Here is a 20,285-nt window from a genome sequence, read left to right on the forward strand (position 1 = left end):
GGTTACTGCACAAGATACAAGTTCACGGGGTTAGGGGTAATATATTAGCATGGATAGAGGATTGGCTAATGAACATAAAACAAAGAGTAGGGATAAATGGTTCATTCACGGGTTGGCATTCAGTAACCAGTGGGATGCTGCAGGGATCAGTGCTGGGAACCCAACTATTTACAAAATATATTAACGACTTGGAGGAAGGACCGAGTGTAACATAGCCAAGTTTGCTGACGATATAAAGATGGGAGGGAAAGCAATGTGTGAGGACACATTGCTTGATGGAGGTGGAGATCCTGCACTCACTGATGGAGGTGGAGATCCTGCACTCAATGATGGAGCTTGTTAAAGGCGAGCTGAAGCGTTGCACCGAGGAAGATTGAGAAGAGCGTTGTTGCGATGACACGATGGGTCGAATGGCCTCCTTCTGAGATGTCACTGGCTCTGACTCTATGATGTCACAGGTCTCACCAGCAGCCGCGCATGCGCACGCGGCACCGTGTCCGCCACAACGTCCCCTCTCGGTCACCCTCGGTAATAACCGCGCATGCCCAGAAAACACCACCCGCCCCATCACCACTCGGTGCTGCTCGGATGCTGTGGTACGGACTCGACGCTGAGCCTTCCGGGGAAAGGCCTTTCTGTCCGTGACAGAGCAGCGATCGGTGACGCGCAGTGAGTTTTCTCCGCTCGGATTGGGTAGAGAATCGAGCGGGGGGAGGGAGGGGGGATAGGGAGCGAATAAAGGGAAATCCAAACCTGAGTCCGTCCATCCGGGCCCCGCGCTGTGCTTGGTCAGTTTGGCGGAGCGCGCTCAAGGGAAACGTGACCCGCTCCCACAGCCTGATTGACGGGAGCTTCCGACCAATGGGGGAAGCGAGTAGGGCGGGGCTGGAGGAGCTTTCGTCCAATTGGGAGCGAGCAGGTCGGGGCTGGAGGACGAGCCGGCGGCGGGACCTCCAGCCAATCGGGGAGCCAGAGGGGCGGGACTTGCGCCGCTGATTGGCTGAGCCGCAGGGCGCGAGTTGGGCCGTCCGTTGGTCAGGATGCGGCCGGAGGAAGGGCTCGCGCGGGAGCTCGGCCCAAAGCGGCTTTGGCAGTTGGTCAAAGGCTCACCGCCGGCCGCTGAGATCCCGGGGGCCGCCTGGAGCAGTGCAGTGGTCCGCTGTGAGTTGGGCGGGAGCTCCCCGGACGCCGATGGTGTCCGCGAGGAGCCGCTGGGCCGGCCACAACTGGCGGGGGAGCACGGGCTGGGCAGCAGGAAAGTGCGGCGGGTTAAAGATGGGTTTGAGTGGAGATCCTGCACTCACTGATGGAGGTGGAGATCCCGCACTCACTGATGGAGGTGGAGATCCTGCACTCACTGATGGAGGTGGAGATCCCGCACTCACTGATGGAGGTGGAGATCCCGCACTCACTGATGGAGGTGGGGATCCTGCACTCACTGATGGAGGTGGCACTCACTGATGGAGGTGGGGATCCTGCACTCACTGATGGAGGTGGAGATCCCGCACTCACTGATGGAGGTGGAGATCCCGCACTCGCTGATGGAGGTGGAGATCCTGCACTCACTGATGGAGGTGGAGATCCCGCACTCACTGATGGAGGTGCAGATCCCGCACTCACTGATGGAGGTGGGGATCCCGCACTCACTGATGGAGGTGGAGATCCCGCACTCACTGATGGAGGTGGGGATCCCGCACTCACTGATGGAGGTGGGGATCCCGCACTCACTGATGGAGGTGGGGATCCCGCACTCACTGATGGAGGTGGAGATCCCGCACTCACTGATGGAGGTGGGGATCCCGCACTCACTGATGGAGGTGGAGATCCCGCACTCACTGATGGAGGTGGAGATCCCGCACTCACTGATGGAGGTGGGGATCCCGCACTCACTGATGGAGGTGGGGATCCTGCACTCACTGATGGAGGTGGGGATCCCGCACTCACTGATGGAGGTGGAGATCCTGCACGCACTGATGGAGGTGGAGATCCCGCACTCACTGATGGAGGTGGAGATCCCGCACTCACTGATGGAGGTGGAGATCCCGCACTCACTGATGGAGGTGGAGATCCCGCACTCACTGATGGAGGTGGGGATCCCGCACTCACTGATGGAGGTGGGGATCTTGCACTCACTGATGGAGGTGGAGATCCCGCACTCGCTGATGGAGGTGGAGATCCCGCACTCGCTGATGGAGGTGGAGATCCCGCACTCACTGATGGAGGTGGAGATCCCGCACTAACTGATGGAGGTGAAGAACAGGCATGTTTGGGGGATGGGCAGTGTGCTCAGGTAACTGCCCTTGCAGCATGGATTTGTGCTTAAGCGGTAAGAAATGTGCCCCCTATTGGGGCCAGGGAGAGCTTAAAGCGGGGAGATTCTGGGAGAAAGGGTGTCGGATGGCAACAGACGGCAAGGGATAAAGTTATTCAGCAGAGGAGCTCCCCCGGGAGCTGCCACCCCGGCGGCCATCAGGGCCAGGGGAGGCTGGGGGCATTTATTGTCCTTATTGGACACAAGGCTCTTGGGCTCACAACCCACCGGCTCAGATTTTAATATAGACTTTTTAAATTCATGAATAAAAACATACACGTCCCATGCTTCTGTGGAACAAAATATTTAATATTTAGGACTAAAAATACTATATTTTACTTCTGCGCAATGTATTGTCAGTTCAGACAACAACAACTTGTATTTATACAGTATCTTAAAGGTCCCAACGTGCTTCACGGGAGCATTATTAAACAAAATGTGACACCGGGTACAAACCAAGCATATTCTCATAAGGAGGAAAGATGGAAGTGGATTATGGGAGTGATGGCAGAGAACTGGAGGATTACAAATATTATATCCCTGTTTATAAAAAGGGAGAGGGCTAAATCTGGTAACTACAGGCCAATCACTCTAACGTAAGTGGTGCGTGAATGACTCGAGACCTTTGTCAAGGACAAAATTAATTCTCACTTGGAGAAGCATGGATTAATAAGGGGCAGCCAATATGGATTTGTTAAAGGCAAATTGTGTCTGACTAACCTTATTGAGTTCTTTGATGAAGTAACAGAGGGTTAATAGGAGACCTGATTGAGGTGTATAAAATTATAAGGGGCCTCGATAAAGTTGATATGAAGGACCTGTTTCCTGTTGTCGACTGGAATGGACGCAATGGGTCAAAATGGCCTTCCATGCTGTAAATTTCTATGATCCAAAATTCAGCTGCCCCTTTCCTAACTCCAAGTCCCGTTCACTCATCACCCCTGTGCTCGCTGACCTACATTGGTTTTTGGTTAAACAATGCCTCGATTTCAAGATTCTCATCCTTATTTTCAAATCCTTCCATGGCCTCGACCCTCCCTATCTCTGTAATCAACCTCACAACCCCCTGAGATATCTGTTCCTCTAATTCTGCCCTCTTGAGCATCCCTGATTATAATCGCTCAACTATTGGTGGCCGTGCCTTCTGTTGCCTAGGCCCCAAGCTCTGGAACTCCCTGCCTAAACCTCTTCACCTCTCTCTACCTCTCTTTCCTCCTTCAAGATGCTCCTTAAAACCTACCTCTTTGACCAAGCTTTTGGTCATTTACACGAATTTCTACTTATGCGGCTCTATTATCTCACAATGCTCCTGTGAAGTGCCTTACAACGTTTCACTATGTTAAAGGGACTACAGAAATTCATGGCCTCGAGCTCTGGTCTCCCCCACAAGTAGAAGCATTTTCTCTACACCTACCCTATCAAACCCTTTCATAATCTTACTCATACAATCATAAAAAATTACGACACAGAAGGAGGTCATTTGGCCCCTTGTGTCCGTGTTGGTCGAAAAAGAGCTACCCAGCCTCATCCCACCTTCCAGCACTGTGTAAAACACTGGTTAGGCCACGGCTGGAGTACTGCGTGCAGTTCTGGTCACCACATTACAGGAAAGATGTGATTACACTATAAAAGGTATAGAGGAGAATTATGAGGATGTTGTATGGACTGGAGAATTTTAGCTATAAAGGAAGATTGGATAAGCTGCGGTTGTTTTATTTGGAACACAGAAGGATGAGGGGAGACCTAATTGAGATGTATAAAATTATGAGGGACCGAGATAAAATTGATTTGAAGGACTTGTTTCCATCAGCAGATGGGGCAACAACCAGGAGGCATAGATTTAAAGTAATTGGGGGAAGGTTTAAAGGAGATATGAGGGGAAATGTCTTCACCCAGAGGGTGGTGGCGGTCTGGAACTCACTGCCTGAAAGGGTGGAAGAGGCAGGAACCCTCACCAAATTTTAAAAATTGCTTGGATGTGCACTTGAAGTGCTGCAACCTACAAGGCAACGGACCAAGAGCTGGATAGATGGATAGCTCTTGGTCAGCCGACGTGGACACGATGGGCTGAAATGGCCTCCTTCCATGCTGTAATTTTCCATGATTCTATGAGTCTCAGGTTGATGAAGGTAGTGCAGTAGATGTTGTGTATATGGACTTTCAAAAGGCATTTGATAAAGTACCACATAAGTGAGTTAATCGGAAAATAGAAGCACAGGGAATTGAAGGGATAGAAACATAGAAAATAGGAGCAGGAGCAGGCCATTCAGCCCTTCTAGCCTGCACTGCCATTCAATGAGTTCATGGCTGAACATGAAATTTCAGTACCCCCTTCCTGCTTTCTCGCCATACCCCTTGATCCCCCGAGTAGTAAGGACTTCATCTAACTCCCTTTTGAATATATTTAGTGAATTGGCCTCAACTACTTTCTGTGGTAGAGAATTCCACAGGTTCACCACTCTCTGGGTGAAGAAGTTTCTCCTCATCTCGGTCCTAAATGGCTTACCCCTTATCCTTAGACTGTGACCCCTGGTTCTGGACTTCCCCAACATTGGGAACATCCTTCCTGCATCTAACCTGTCTAAACCCGTCAGAATTTTAAACGTTTCTATGAGGTCCCCTCTCATTCTTCTGAACTCCAGTGAATACAAGCCCAGTTGATCCAGTCTTTCTTGATGGGTCAGTCCCACCATCCCGGGAATCAGTCTGGTGAATCTTCGCTGCACTCCCTCAATAGCAAGAATGTCCTTCCTCAAGTTAGGAGACCAAAACTGTACACAATACTCCAGGTGTGGCCTCACCAAGGCCCTGTACAACTGTAGCAACACCTCCCTGCCCCTGTACTCAAATCCCCTCGCTATGAAGGCCAACATGCCATTTGCTTTCTTAACCGCTTGCTGTACCTGCATGCCAACCTTCAATGACTGATGTACCATGACACCCAGGTCTCGTTGCACCTTCCCTTTTCCTAATCTGTCACCATTCAGATAATAGTCTGTCTCTCTGTTTTTACCACCAAAGTGGATAACCTCACATTTATCCACATTATACTTCATTTGCCATGCATTTGCCCACTCACCTAACCTATCCAAGTCACTCTGTAGCCTCATAGCATCCTCCTCGCAGCTCACACTGCCACCCAACTTAGTGTCATCCGCAAATTTGGAGATACTACATTTAATCCCCTCGTCTAAATCATTAATGTACAACGTAAACAGCTGGGGCCCCAGCACAGAACCTTGCGGTACCCCACTAGTCACTGCCTGCCATTCTGAAAAGTACCCATTTACTCCTACTCTTTGCTTCCTGTCTGACAACCAGTTCTCAATCCATGTCAGCACACTACCCCCAATCCCATGTGCTTTAACTTTGCACATTAATCTCTTGTGTGGGACCTTGTCGAAAGCCTTCTGAAAGTCCAAATATACCACATCAACTGGTTCTCCTTTGTCCACTTTACTGGAAACATCCTCAAAAAAATTCCAGAAGATTTGTCAAGCATAATTTCCCTTTCACAAATCCATGCTGACTTGGACCTATCATGTCACCATTTTCCAAATGCGCTGCTATGACATCCTGAATAATTGATTCCATCATTTTACCCACTACTGAGGTCAGGCTGACCGGTCGATAATTCCCTGTTTTCTCTCTCCCTCCTTTTTTAAAAAGTGGGGTTACATTGGCTATCCTCCACTCGATAGGAACTGATCTAGAGTCAATGGAATGTTGGAAAATGACTGTCAATGCATCCGCTATTTCCAAGGTCACCTCCTTAAGTACTCTGGGATGCAGTCCATCAGGCCCTGGGGATTTATCGGCCTTCAATCCCATCAATTTCCCCAACACAATTTCCCGACTAATAAAGATTTCCCTCAGTTCCTCCTCCTTATTAGACCCTCCGACCCCTTTTATATCCGGAAGGTTGTTTGTGTCCTCCTTAGTGAATACTGAACTAAAGTACTTGTTCAATTGGCCTGCCATTTCTTTGTTCCCTGTTATGACTTCCCCTGATTCTGACTGCAGGGGACCTACGTTTGTCTTTACTAACCTTTTTCTCTTTACATACCTATAGAAACTTTTGCAATCCGCCTTAATGTTCCCTGCAAGCTTCTTCTCGTACTCCATTTTCCCTGCCCTAATCAAACCCTTTGTCCTCCTCTGCTGAGTTCTAAATTTCTCCCAGTCCCCAGGTTCGCTGCTATTTCTGGCCAATTTGTATGCCACTTCCTTGGCTTTAATACTATCCCTGATTTCCCTAGATAGCCACAGTTGAGCCACCTTCCCTTTTTTATTTTTACGCCAGACAGGAATGTACAATTGTTGTAATTCATCCATGCGGTCTCTAAATGTCTGCCATTGCCCATCCACAGTCAACCCCTTAAGTATCATTCGCCAATCTATCCTAGCCAATTCACGCCTCATACCTTCAAAGTTACCCTTCTTTAAGTTCTGGACCATGGTTTCTGAATTAACTGTATCATTCTTCATCCTAATGCAGAATTCCACCATATTATGGTCACTCTTCCCCAAGGGGCCTCGCACAATGAGATTGCTAATTAGTCCTTTCTCATTACACAACACCCAGTCTAAGATGGCCTCCCCCCTAGTTGGTTCCTCGACATATTGGTCTAGAAAACCATCCCTTATGCACTCCAGGAAATCCTCCTCCACCGTATTGCTTCCAGTTTGGCTAGCCCAATCTATGTGCATATTAAAGTCACCCATTATAACTGCTGCACCTTTATTGCATGCACCCCTAATTTCCTGTTTGATGCCCTCCCCAACATCACTACTACTGTTTGGAGGTCTGTACACAACTCCCACTAACGTTTTTTGCCCTTTGGTGTTCTGCAGCTCTACCCATATAGATTCCACATCATCCAAGCTAATGTCTTTCCTAACTATTGCATTAATCTCCTCTTTAAACAGCAATGCTACCCCACCTCCTTTTCCTTTTATTCTATCCTTCCTGAATGTTGAATACCCCTGGATGTTGAGTTCCCAGCCCTGACCATCCCGGAGCCACGTCTCCGCAATTCCAATCACATCATATTTGTTAACATCTATTTGCACAGTTAATTCATCCACCTTATTGCGGATACTCCTTGCATTAAGACACAAAGCCTTCAGGCTTGTTTTTTTAACACCCTTTGTCCTTTTAGAATTTTGCTGTACAGTGGCCCTTTTTGTTCTTTGCCTTGGGTTTCTCTGCCCTCCACTTTTCCTCATCTCCTTTCTGTCTTTTGCTTTTGTCTCCCTGCATTGGTTCCCATCCCCCTGCCATATTAGTTTAACTCCTCCCCAACAGCACTAGCAAACACTTCCCCCTAGGACATTGGTTCCGGTCCTGCCCAGGTGCAGACTGTCCGGTTTGTACTGGTCCCACCTCCCCCAGAACCGGTTCCAATGCCCCAGGAATTTGAATCCCTCCCTGCTGCACCACTGCTCAAGCCATGTATTCATCTGTGCTATCCTGCGATTCCTACTCTGACTAGCACGTGGTGGCACTGGTAGCAATCCCGAGATTACTACTTTTGAGGTCCTACTTTTTAATTTAGCTCCTAGCTCCTTAAATTCGTTTCGTAGGACCTCATCCCTTTTTTTACCTATGTCATTGGTACCAATGTGCACCACGACAACTGGCTGTTCTCCCTCCCATTTCAGAATGTCCTGCACCCGCTCCGTGACATCCTTGACCCTTGCACCAGGGAGGCAACATACCATCCTGGAGTCTCGGTTGCGGTCGCAGAAACGCCTATCTATTCCCCTCACCATTGAATCCCCTATCACTATCGCGCTCCCACTCTTTTTCCTGCCCTCCTGTGCAGCAGAGCCAGCCACGGTGCCATGAACTTGGCTGCTGCTGCCCTCCCCTGATGAGTCATCACCCCCCCCCCCAACAGTACTCAAAGCGGTGTATCTGTTTTGCAGGGGGATGACAACAGGGACCCCTGCACTACCTTCCTTGCAGTGCTCTTCCTGCTGGTCTTCCATTCTCTATCTGGCTGTGGACCCTTCTCCTGCGATAAGACCAACTCACTACACGTGATACTCACGTCATTCTCAGCATCGTGGATGCTCCAGAGTGAATCCACCCTCAGCTCCAATTCCGCAACGCGGACCGTCAGGAGCTCGAGGCGGCCACACTTCTCTCACACGTGGTCGTCAGGGACACCGGAAGTGTCCCTGAGTTCCCACATGGTACAGGAGGAGCATATCACGTGACCGATCTCTCCTGCCATGACTTAACCCTTAGATACCCTTAAATTGGTAATAACAATGTTACTGTTCACTTACTGATATAAAAAATAAAAAGAAAAGCTACTCACCAATCACTTACCCCATTGGCTGTGACGTCACCTTTTGATTCCTTTCTACTTCTATTTTGCTTTCTCTCCCGCTGTAGCTGCACAAGCTGGGCCTTTTATAGGCCGCTCCCGCCTCTCACCAACTGCCGCTGGCTCTCGATCTCCCGCTGGGCCTGGATGCTGGTAATTTGAGTATATAATTGGCTAATGCATAGGAGGCTGAATGGATATGTTTCTGACTGGAGGGAAGTATGTGGTGGGGTTCCCAGGGGTTCGTATTAGCACCATCGCTTTTCTTGTTATAAGAACATAAGAATTAGGAAGAGGAGTAGGCCATCTAGCCCCTCGAGCCTGCTCCGCCATTCAATAAGATCATGGCTGATCTGGCCGTGGACTCAGCTCCACTTATGCGGCCGGTCCCCGTAACCCTTAATTCCCTTATTGATTAAAAATCTATCTATCTGTGATATATAAATGACCTGGACTTGGGTTTGGGTGTACAATTTTGAAGTTTACGGATGAAACAAAACTTGGCAACATTGTAAATCGTGAGCATGATAGTAGCAGACGTCAGGAGGACATAGACAGAATGGTGAAATGGTCAGACAAATGGCAGATGCAATAAAATGCGGATAAGTGTGAAGTGATGCACTTTTGGAGAAACAACATGGATAACAGTATAATCTAACTGGCAATATTTTGAGGGGGTTCAAGACAGAGGGACCTGAGGGTGCATATTCACAAATCGTTGAAAGTGCAACGACAAGTTGGTAAGGCAGTTCAGAAAGTATATGAGGTACTTGGCTTTACAAATAGGGCCATTGAATACAATGGAAGTTACACTAAACATTTACAAATCACTAGTTAGGATCATAGGACAGGAGTAGGCTATTCAGCCCCTCAAGCCTGTTCTATCATTCAATGAGATCAGGGCTGATCTGCGACCTAACTGCACACCCATCTTTGGTTCATATCCCATGATGGTTTTCAAAAAATAAATTATCAATCTCAGATTTAACAATTGATCTAGCATCACCTGGATTCACTCTGGAGCATCCATGATGCTGAGGATGCCGTGAATAGCACGTTGGTGAGTTGGTCTTACTGCAGGTAAAGGTGACACAGACAGATAGGGAATGGTAGACCACCAGGAAGAGCAGTGGAAGGAAGGTAGTGCTGGGGTCCCCTGCGGTCATCCCCCTCCAAAACAGATACACCGTTTTGGGTACTGCTGGGGGGGCGACTCATCCAGGGAGGGCAGCAGCAGCCAAGTCCAAGGCACCGTGGGTGGCTCTGCTGCACAGGAGGGCAGGAAAAAGAGTGGGAGAGCTATAGTGGGAGGTGATTCTATTGTAAGGGGAATAGATAGACGTTTCTGCGGCCGCAATCGAGACTCCAGGATGGAATGTTGCCTCCCTGGTGCAAGGGTCAAGGATGTCTCGGAGCGGTTGCAGGACATTTTGGAGGGGGAGGGTGAACAGCCAGTTGTCGTGGTGCATATAGGTACCAACGATACAGGTAAAAAGCGGGATGAGGTCCTACAAGGTGAAGGAGCTAGGAGTTAAATTTAAAAAGTAGGACCTCAAAGGTAGTAATCTCAGGATTGCTACCAGTGCCACATGCTAGTCAGAGGGGGAATCGCAGGATAGCGAAGATGAGTATGTGGCTTGAGGAGTGGTGCAGAAGGGAGGGATTCAAATTCCTGGGACATTGGAACCGGTTCTGGGGGAGGTGGGACCATTACAAACAGGATGGTCTGCACCTGGGCAAGACCAGAACCAATGTCCTTGGGGGAGTGTTTGCTAGTGCTGTTGGGGAGGGGTTAAACTAATATGGCAGGGGGATGGGAACCTATGCAGGGAGATAGAGGGAAGTAGAATGGGGGCAGAAGCAAAAGATAGAAAGAAGAAAAGTAAAAGAGGAGGGCAGAGAAACCCAAGGCAAAAATCAAAAAGGGCCACATTACAGCAAAATTCTAAAGGGGCAAAGTGTGTTTAAAAAGACAAGCTTGAAGGATCTGTGCCTCAATGCGAGGAGTATTCATAATAAGGAGGATGAATTAACTGCACAGGCAGAAATTAATGAATATGATATATTTGGCATCACGGAGACATGGCTCCAGGGTGACCATGGCTGGGAACTCAACATCCAGGGGTATTCAACATTTAGGAAGGATAGACAGAAAGGAAAAGGTGGTGGGATAGCTTTGCTGGTAAAGAGGAAGTTAACGCAATAGTAAGGAAAGACATTAGCTTGGATGATGTAGAATCTGTATGGGTGGAGCTGCGGAATAGCAAAGGACAGAAAACGCTAGTGGGAGTTGTGTACAGACCAGCAAACAGTAGAAATAAGGTTGGGGACAGCATCAAACAAGAAATTAGGGATGCGTGCAAAAAGGTACAGCAGTTATCATGGGCGACTTTAATCTACATATAGATTGGGCAAACTAAACTGGTAGCAATACGGTGGCGAAGAATTTCCTGTAGTGTATTAGGGATGGTTTTCCAAACCAATATGTCGAGGAACCAACTAGAGGGCTGGCCATCCTAGACTGGGTGATGTGTAATGAGAAAGGACTAATTAGCAATCTTGATGTGCGAGGCCGCTTGGGAAAGTGTGATCATAATATGGTAGAATTCTTTATTAAGATAGAGAGTGACACAGTTAATTCAGAGATGAAGGTCCTGAACTTAAGGAAAGGTAACATAGAAACATAGAAAATAGATGTAGGAGTAGGCCATTCGGCCCTTCGAGCCTCCACCGCCATTCAATAAGATCATGGCTGATTATTCCTTCAGTACCCCTTTCCTGCTTTCTCTCCATACCCCTTGATCCCCTTAGCCGTAAGGGCCATATCTAACTCCCTCTTGAATATATCCAATGAACTGGCATCAACAACTCACTGCGGCAGGGAATTACATAGGTTAACAACTCTCTGAATGAAGAAGTTTCTCCTCATCTCAGTCCTAAATGGCCTACCCCTTATCCTAAGGCTATGTCCCCTGGTTCTGGACGCCCCCAACATCGGGAACATTCTTCCCGCATCTAACCTGTCCAGTCCCGTCAGGATCTTATATGTTTCTATGAGATCCCCTCTCATCCTTCTAAACTCCAGTGAATAAAGGCCCAGTTGATCCAGTCTCTCCTCATATGACAGTCCAGCCATCCCTGGAATAAGTCTGGTGAACCTTCGCTGCACTCCCTCAACAGCAAGAACGTCCTTCCTCAGATTAGGAGACCAAAACTGTACACAATATTCCAGGTGAGGCCTCACTAAGGCCCTGTACAATTGCAGTAAGACCTCCCTGCTCCTATACTCAAATCCCCTAGCTATGAAGGCCAACATGCCATTTGCCTTCTTCACCGCCTGCTGTACCTGCATGCCCACTTTCAGTGACTGATGAACCATGACACCCAGGTCTCGTTGCAACTCCTCTTTTCCTAATCTGCCACCATCCAGATAATATTCTGCCTTCGTGTTTTTGCCCCCAAAATGGATAACGTCACATTTATCCACATTATACTGCATCTGCCATGCATTTGCCCACTCACCTAACCTGTCCAATTCACCCTGCGGCCTCTTGCCGTCCTCCTCACAGCTCACACCGCCACCCAGCTTAGTGTCACCCGCAAACTCTGAGCTATTACACTCAATTCCTTCATCTAAATCGTTAATGTATATTGTAAAGAGCTGGGGTCCCAGCACTGAGCCCTGCGGCACTCCACTAGTCACTGCCTGCCATTCTGAAAAGGACCCGTTTATTCCGACTCTCTAACTTTGATGGTATGAGACGTGAATTGGCTAGAATAGACTGGCGAATGATACTTAAGGGATTGATGGCGGATAGGCAATGGCAAACATTTAAAGATCACATGGATGAACTTCAACAATTGTACATCCCTGTCTGGAGTAAAAATAAAATGGGGAAGGTGGCTCAACCGTGGCAAACAAGGAAAATTAAGGATAGTGTTAAATCCAAGGAAGAGGCATATAAATTGGCCAGAAAAAGCAGCAAACCTGAGGACTGGGAGAATTTTATAATTCAGCAGAGGAGGACAAAGGGTCTAATTAGGAGGGGTAAAATAGTTTGAGAGGAAGCTTGCTGGGAACATAAAATCTGACTGCAAAAGCTTCTATAGATATGTGAAGAGAAAACAATTAGTGAAGACAAACGAAGGTTCCTTGCAGTCAGAATCAGGTGAATTTATAATGGGGAACAAAGAAATGGCAGACCAATTGAACAAATATTTTGGTTCTGTCTTCACGAAGGAAGACACAAATAATCTTCTGGAGATACTAGAGGACCTGGGGTCTGGTGAGAAGTAGGAACTGAAGGAAATCCTTATTAGTCTGGAAATTGTGTTAGGGAAATTGATGGGATTGAAGGCTGATAAATCTCCAGTGCCTGCATCTCAGAGTACTTAAGGAAGTGGCCCTAGAAATAATGAATGCATTGGTGATCATTTTTCAACATTCTATCGACTCTGGATCGGTTCCTATGTACTGGAGGGTAGCTAATGTAACACCACTTTTTAAAAAGGGAGTGTGAGAGAAAGGGACTAATTATAGACCAGTTAGCCTGACTTCAGTGATGGGGAAAATGTTGGAATCAATTATTAAGGATGAAATAGCAGCGCATTTGGAAAGCAGTGACAGGATCGGTCCAAGTCAGCATGGATTTATGAAAGGGAAATCATGCTTGACAAATCTTTTGGAATTTTTTGAGGATGTAACTAGTAGAGTGGACAAGGGAGAACCAGTGGATGTGGTGTATTTGGACGTTCAAAAGGCTTTTGACAAGGTCCCACACAAGAGATTGGTGTGCAAAATTAAAGCACATGGTATTGGGGATAATGTATTGACATGGATAGAGAACTGGTTGGCAGACAGGAAGTAGAGAGTCGGGATAAACAAGTCCTTTTCAGAATGGCAGGCAGTGATTAGTGGGGTGTCGCAGGGCTCAGTGCTGGGACCCCAGCTATTTACAGCTATTCAATGCATCAATGATTTAGATGAAGTAATTGAGTGGAGTATCTCCAAGTTTGCAGATGACACTAAGCTGGGTGGCTGTGTGAGATGTGAGGAGGATGCTAAGATGCTGCAGGGTGACTTGGACAGGTTAGGTGAGTGAGCAAATGCATAGCAGATGCAGTATAATGTGGATAAATTTGAGGTTATCCACTTTGGTGGCAAAAACATGAAGGCAGAATACGATCTGAATGGCGGCAGATTAGGAAAGGGGGAGGTGCATTAGTCATTGAAAGTTGGCATGCAGGTACAGCAGATGGTGAAGGCAAATGGCATGTTGGCCTTCATAGGTGATTTGAGTATAGGAGCAGGGAGGTCTTGCTGCAGTTGTACAGAGCCTTGGTGAGTGAGGTCTCACCTGGAATATTGTGTTCAGTTTTGGTCTCCTAATCTGAGGAAGGACATTCTTGCTATTGAGGGAGTGCAGCGAAGGTTCTGCAGACTGATTCCCCGGATGGCAGGACTGACATATGAGGAGAGACTGGATCGATTGGGCCTGTATTCACTGGAGTTTAGAAGAATGAGAGGGGATCTCATAGAAACATATAAAATTCTGACGGGACTGGACAGGTTAGATGCAGGAAGAATGTTCCCGATGTTGGGGAAGTCCAGAACCAAGGATCATAGTCTAAGGATAAGGGGTAAACCATTTAGGACCGAGATAAGGAGAAACTTCTTCACTCAGAATTGTGAACCTGTGGAATTCTCTACCACAGAGTTGTTGAGGCCAGTTCGTTAGATATATTCAAGAGGGACTTAGATGTGGCCCTCATGGCTAAAGAGATCAAGGGATATGGAGAGAAAGCAGGAAAGGGGTACTGAGGTGAATGATCAGCTATGATCTTATTGAATGGTGGTGCAGGTTCGAAGGGCCGAATGGCCTACTCCTGCACCTATTTTCTATGTTTCTAACCAGGGCTCTGTATGGCTGCACGGTTTTAGCCTCAGCTGGAGACTTGTGTACAGTTCTGGGCACCACACTTTCGGAAGGATGACAAGGCCTTGGAGAGGGTACAGAGGAGCTTTACCACGATGTTACCAGGGATGACGGACTTCAGTTATGTGGAGAGTAGGAGAAGCTGGGATTGTTCCCCTTCGAGCAGATAAGATTAAGGTGAGACCTAATAGAGGTATTCAAAGTTAGGAGGGGTTATGATAGAGCAAGTAGGGAGAAACTGTTTCCTCTGGCAAAAGGGTCAGTAACCAAAGGGCACAGATTTAAAATAATTGCCGCAAGAACTAGCGGGGAAATATTTTCACACAGAGGGATGTTAAGGTCTGGAATGCACCATCTGAAAGGATGGTGGAATCAGGTTCTATAAGAACTTTCAAACAGCAATTGGGCATGTACTTGAAGGGGACAAGATTGTAGGGTTATGGGGATAAAGCTGGGGTAGGGGACTAAATTGGACAGCTCTTTCAAAATGGCAGCACAGACATGAAGGGCCGAAGCTCCTCCTTCTGTGCTGTAGGATTCTATGATCAGTGTGAACACGCCGGTGTCTCTTAAGGCTCTTAGAGCTTTTAAAGCACTGCCCACAGTCAGAACATTTAAAGGGTCTCTCGTCCATGTGAACAAGCTGGTGTGACAGGAGGGTGGATGACTGAGTGAATCCCTTCCCACACAAGGAGCAGGTGAACAGCCTCTCACCAGTGAATGAGCTGGCGTCTCTTCAGCTCCACGGAGCTTTTAAAGCTTTCCCGCAGTCAGAACATTTAAAGGGTCTCTCATCAGTGTGAACAAGTTGGTGTCTTCAGCATGTATGACTCAGTGAATCCTTTCCCACATTCGGAGCAGGTGAACGGCCTCTCCCCAGTGTCCCTTCAGTGAACTCGCTCGTGTCCCTTCAGCTTCCTGGGTCTTTTAAAGCTCTTCCCACAGTCGGAACATTTGAATGGCCTCATCAGTGTGAACTCGCTGGTGTCCCTTCAGCTACCTGGGTGTTTTAAAGCTTTTCCCACAGTCGGAACATTTAAATGGTTTCTGAACAGTGTGAACAAGCTGCTGGTTCTTCTCCTGGACCTTCCCTTGGGCCTGGCTAAAACAGCAATTTGTAGGTCCAGGATGGCCGGGGGACCCATGGTGGGTGGTTGCTCTGGCTGTCTGCCTATCTTCCGCGGTCTTGTCTGAGTGACCCTGGAGAATGCGGTGTCCATTGGTACACTTCATATGTTCCGCCTCAGCATACAGAGTGTGTCATAGACACTGGTAACAACATCCTGATTTAGTTGGGAAGGTTCCCTTTGCTATTGTTGTGACTTCGTTGCTTATTTTTTCTGTTATTTGTTTGATTGGACCACATGTTTTGGGGAACAAGAGAGGAAAGAATGTTCCATAAATATTAGAATTGTCTGTTCTAACTTTCTATCCTGTACTTACAGTAATGACTTTTGTAAACTCCTTTTACAGGGTATTAGAAGGGGAGGATTTACAGATGGGAAACTCAAACCAAACATCACATCAAGATGTGACAGTCACTCGATTCGTTGCAACCTGAATATCATCGGACCGTGAAAGTGGAAGGAGAAATGTTTGTTCTGTTTGTGGAAAAAGATTTCAAACATCAGTGTGACTGGAAAAGCACCAAGACACACACACCCGAGTGAGAGTGTTCCAGTACACTGACTGACTGTGGAAAGAGCTTTAACCAGTTACACATCCTGAAAAAACATCGCACCATTCACAGCGGGGAGAAACTGTACACGTGTTCTGTGTGTGGACGAGGCTTCAACTGATCGTCCAACCTGGAGAGACACAAGGACACCTGCACCATGGAGAAACCGTGGGAATGTGGGGACTGTGGGAAGGGATTCACTCAGTCATCCACTTTGCTGAATCACCAGCGAGTTCACACTGGGGAGAGGCCATTCACGTGCTCCGTGTGTGGGAAGGGATTCACTCAGTCATACCACCTGGTGAGACACCAGCAGATTCACACTGATGAGAGACCGTTCAGTTGCTCTCACTGTGGAATGAGATTCAGGCAGTCATCCACGCTCACGGAACACCAGCGAATTCACACCGGGGAGAGGCCGTTCACCTGCTCCGTGTGTGGGAAGGGATTCACTGTCTCATCCCGCCTGGTGAGACACCAGCGAGTTCACACTGGGGAGAGGCCATTCACCTGCTCAGTGTGTGGGAAGGGATTCACTGTGTCATCCCACCTCACAGTGCACAAGCGAATCCACATTGGGGAGCGGCCATTCACCTGCTCCGTGTGTGGGAAGGGATTCACTCAGTTATCCCACCTCACGTCTCACCAACTTATTCACACCAATAAGAGACCTTTTAAATGTTCTGGCTGTGAGAAGAGCTTTAAAAGCACAAGGGATCTGCTGAATCATCAACGCACTCACACTGGAGAGAGGCCGTTCACCTGCTCAGTGTGTGGTGAACGATTCGCTCGGTTATCCAACCTGCTGACACAACGGCGAGTTCACACTGGGGAGAGGCCGTTCACCTGCTCAGAGTGTGGGAAGGGATTCACTCACTCATCCAACCTGCTGACACACCAGCGATTTCACACTGATGAGAGACCTTTTAAATGTTCTGACTGTGAGAAGAGCTTTAAAAGCACAAATGAGCTGATGAATCACCAACGCACTCACACTAGGGAGAGACCGTTCACCTGCTCCGTATGTGGGAAGAGATTCAGTCGTTCATCCATCCTGCTGACACACCAGCGAGTTCACACTGGGGAGAGACCTTTTAAATGTTCTGACTGTGAGAAGAGTTTTAAAATAAAAAATGATCTGCTGACACACCAACATACTCACACTGGGAAGTGGCCGTTCACTTGCTCTGTGTGTGGGAAAGGATTCACTCAGTCATCCCAACTGCTGAGGCACACACGAGTTCACACTGGGGAGAGACCATTCATCTGCCCTGATTGTGGGAAGGGATTCACTCAGTCATCCACCCTGCTGAGACACCAACGGGTTCACACTGGGGAGAGACCATTCATCTGCCCTGATTGTGGGAAGGGATTCACTACCTCATCCAACCTGCTGAGACACCAACAAGTTCACACTGGGAGAGGCTGTTCACCTGCTGTGTGTGTGGGAAAGGATTCAATCAGTCATCTAACCTTCTGACACTCCAGTGAGTTCACACTGGGGAGAGGCCGCTCTCCTGCCCCAACAATCACATCCAGGACTGAACCATGTTCATTCTGACAGTTGGGGTTTGTTTCTGCTGATAACCCCAATAACTGGGCTGGATTTTGTGTTTTGATATCTTTCAAATAAATTAGCTTTGTTTCAAACACAATGTGTCATGTCCTTGACATCTCCAAGGTAAGAGGAGACTAATTGGTGTCCTGTTACAGACTGTTCCATTTTTGGATCTTTTCTCCTTTCTAACTCTAGATCATTTCAGTTCTCATATCTTTCATTTCTCTCATGGACAAGTCCCAGATCTCCATACCTTTAGAGTGCCTCTCCTAGCCTTGGTATCCAGGGATGGTATCGGTAACACGCCTGGGGTCACTAAACACAAAACCCAGTCTGTTAATCACTTCCAGCTACTGGACTTAGCGTGTGCCCCACAGCATCTCCCTCACTTTCGATGTGTGGATAGAGAATCATGCCTGCAAACCTAGTTTTCAATTTAAATCCACTCAGCAAATGTACTCAACAAAAGTAAACACATCACGGCCCAATAACCCAGCTCTATATTTGCAGGTGAAAGTCTGTTATCTAACTCCTTGAGTGGACAAAATAAATAACGATCCCAAATGGAAGAACCCCTTGAATTCTTTGTCAATAGTTTTCCAATCCTGACTGGTTTCTTCCTAACTTTTTAAAAAATTCCTGGTATGTGGGCAGCACTGGCAAGGCCATCATTTATTGCCCATACCTAACTGTCCTTGAGAAGGTGATGGTGAGCCACTTTCTTGAACGGTTGCAGTCCAGAAAAGCAGTATATAGCCGAGACAGGGAGGATTTACAGACGGGAAGCTTAAACCAAACATCCCATCAACATCTAACAGTCAATGTATTCATTGGGACCTGTATTTCATCAGCCATTGGATATTGAACCTGGAGAAACATGAGGACACCGCCACCATGGAGAAACCATGGAAATGGGAGTGTGGGAATGAGTTCAGTTCCCCCCATCCCAGCTGGAAACTCATCGATACTGGGAGAGGCTGATTATCTGCTCCCTGTCTGGCAGGATTCAGTCGGTCATTAAATCCCATCTGAAAACTGAGTTCCCACAACATTCTAAAAGATGAATCTACAAGATGACAGGACAGAAAATTCTATTATATGACAGGGTCCACTTCAACTATCCAGGGCAGTGAGTCCCTGTAATATTGGATTTTAACCTGTGGGAAATATTCTGATGTGTTGTCACGGGGCAAAGCAGCATTGTTACTTTAACATCAATTTAGTCAAACTCAATGGGCAATCCAATCTCCAAATGGAAATGTCTCCTTAAAGCTGATAGTGTGGCCAGTTCTGCAGCTCATTTCTCTCTGTGAGTGAGTCAGAATAAGAAGCTTTAATAACAGCCGATGTTTTACAAAGAGAGACTGGACCAAAGGACATTGGTGGAATTTAATGGGCTACAGGAGGCTATTTTTAACAGAAGGAAAGCTGGTCACAGCACACAGACAGTTTAACAGACTCTCCATGGTCCACTCTAACCCCCACCTTCTCTCTCACTATTTATGGACACTGCTGCAGTAATTGCTCCTCTGACCTTTCCTCTCTTGTTCCTCCTACACCCCTAATACATGGCCCTACACAACCTCCCTCCCCCCACATCCTCACTGTGCTGGAATCCACACCAGTCTCCAAATCTGCTCCTTGTTCTCTCCCTGGATCCTGAAACTACTGAACTCGGTCTACCCCTCCTGAAGTTTACAGGCTCTAAACCTGAAGCTTGGTGTCCCTCACTCCCTAGTACTTGACTTACCTCCCCTTCTCTCCTTTTTTCCCCTTAGTCGTGTTCCACACTCTGGGCCTTGGGCCTTCCCTGGGGATTCTCAGTATGAACAGGGGGAATGTGTGTTGAGACAGGATGTCCCAACTCTCCACCTTTAAAGGGACAAGGAGAGGACCCGCTGGGCTGAATGGTCCTGCTTTATGACATCACTGTAGTGCCCAGCAACCAACCTCCCTGAGCCCTGCGCATTATGGACTAGGTTTAGCTCAGTGCTGTGACAGGAAGGGAAACAGCAGGATTCAACCCGTGTGGAGCCCAGGATTAATGGGGAGAGGTACAGGATCAATTTATACCTTATTGAGTGAGAAATGTCATTGTCCCGAACACTCTCTGTCCCTCAGTATCTCTGTTGTGCAGCAGCTGTTGGGTTTATGTTACTCCCTTTCGGTGAATTTTTGTGCTCATTGAGGTGATGGATCTCAGTAAAGTTCCCTCGACACTGCCCTGGGAGTATTTGATGGGACATTGTAGAGGGAGCTTTACTCTGTATCTAACACATGTTGTAACTGCCCTGGGAGTGTTTGATGGGACAGTGTAGAGGACGCTTTAATCTGGATCGAACCCCGTGCTGTACCTGCATTGGGAGTGTTAGATGGGACAATGTAGAGGGAGCTTTACTCTACGTCTAATCCGTGCTGAACCTGAAATAATAACTTTTATTTATATAGCGCCTTTAACGCAGTA

At 47.6% G+C, this 20,285-nt stretch overlaps 1 protein-coding gene across 3 annotated transcripts; it reads left to right on the top strand.

Annotated features, from left to right (window-relative positions):
• The first annotated feature begins 572 nt into the window (after positions 1-572).
• Positions 573-17,907, top strand: LOC139257928 (zinc finger protein 271-like). Of its 3 annotated transcripts, none has more exons than XM_070874675.1 (2): positions 573-669; positions 16,059-17,907. In XM_070874675.1, the coding sequence occupies exon 2, from the start codon at positions 16,421-16,423 to the stop codon at positions 17,741-17,743; it is 1,323 nt and encodes a 440-aa protein (XP_070730776.1). In that variant the 5' UTR covers positions 573-669; positions 16,059-16,420; the 3' UTR covers positions 17,744-17,907. The 3 variants fall into 3 exon arrangements, with proteins under 3 accessions (XP_070730776.1, XP_070730777.1, XP_070730775.1); XM_070874676.1 differs by lacking the exon at positions 573-669 and adding an exon at positions 1,087-1,161; XM_070874674.1 differs by lacking the exon at positions 573-669 and adding an exon at positions 8,747-8,802.
• Positions 17,908-20,285: the final 2,378 nt, after the last annotated feature.

This window comes from Pristiophorus japonicus, unplaced genomic scaffold, assembly GCF_044704955.1.
Source record: "Pristiophorus japonicus isolate sPriJap1 unplaced genomic scaffold, sPriJap1.hap1 HAP1_SCAFFOLD_931, whole genome shotgun sequence".
NCBI classification, from domain to species: Eukaryota; Metazoa; Chordata; class Chondrichthyes; family Pristiophoridae; genus Pristiophorus; species Pristiophorus japonicus.

Coding starts and splice junctions, on each gene's coding strand:
- LOC139257928 (XM_070874675.1), top strand. CDS start 16,421: ATGGAGAAACCGTGGGAATGTGGGGACTGTGGGAAGGGATTCACTCAG.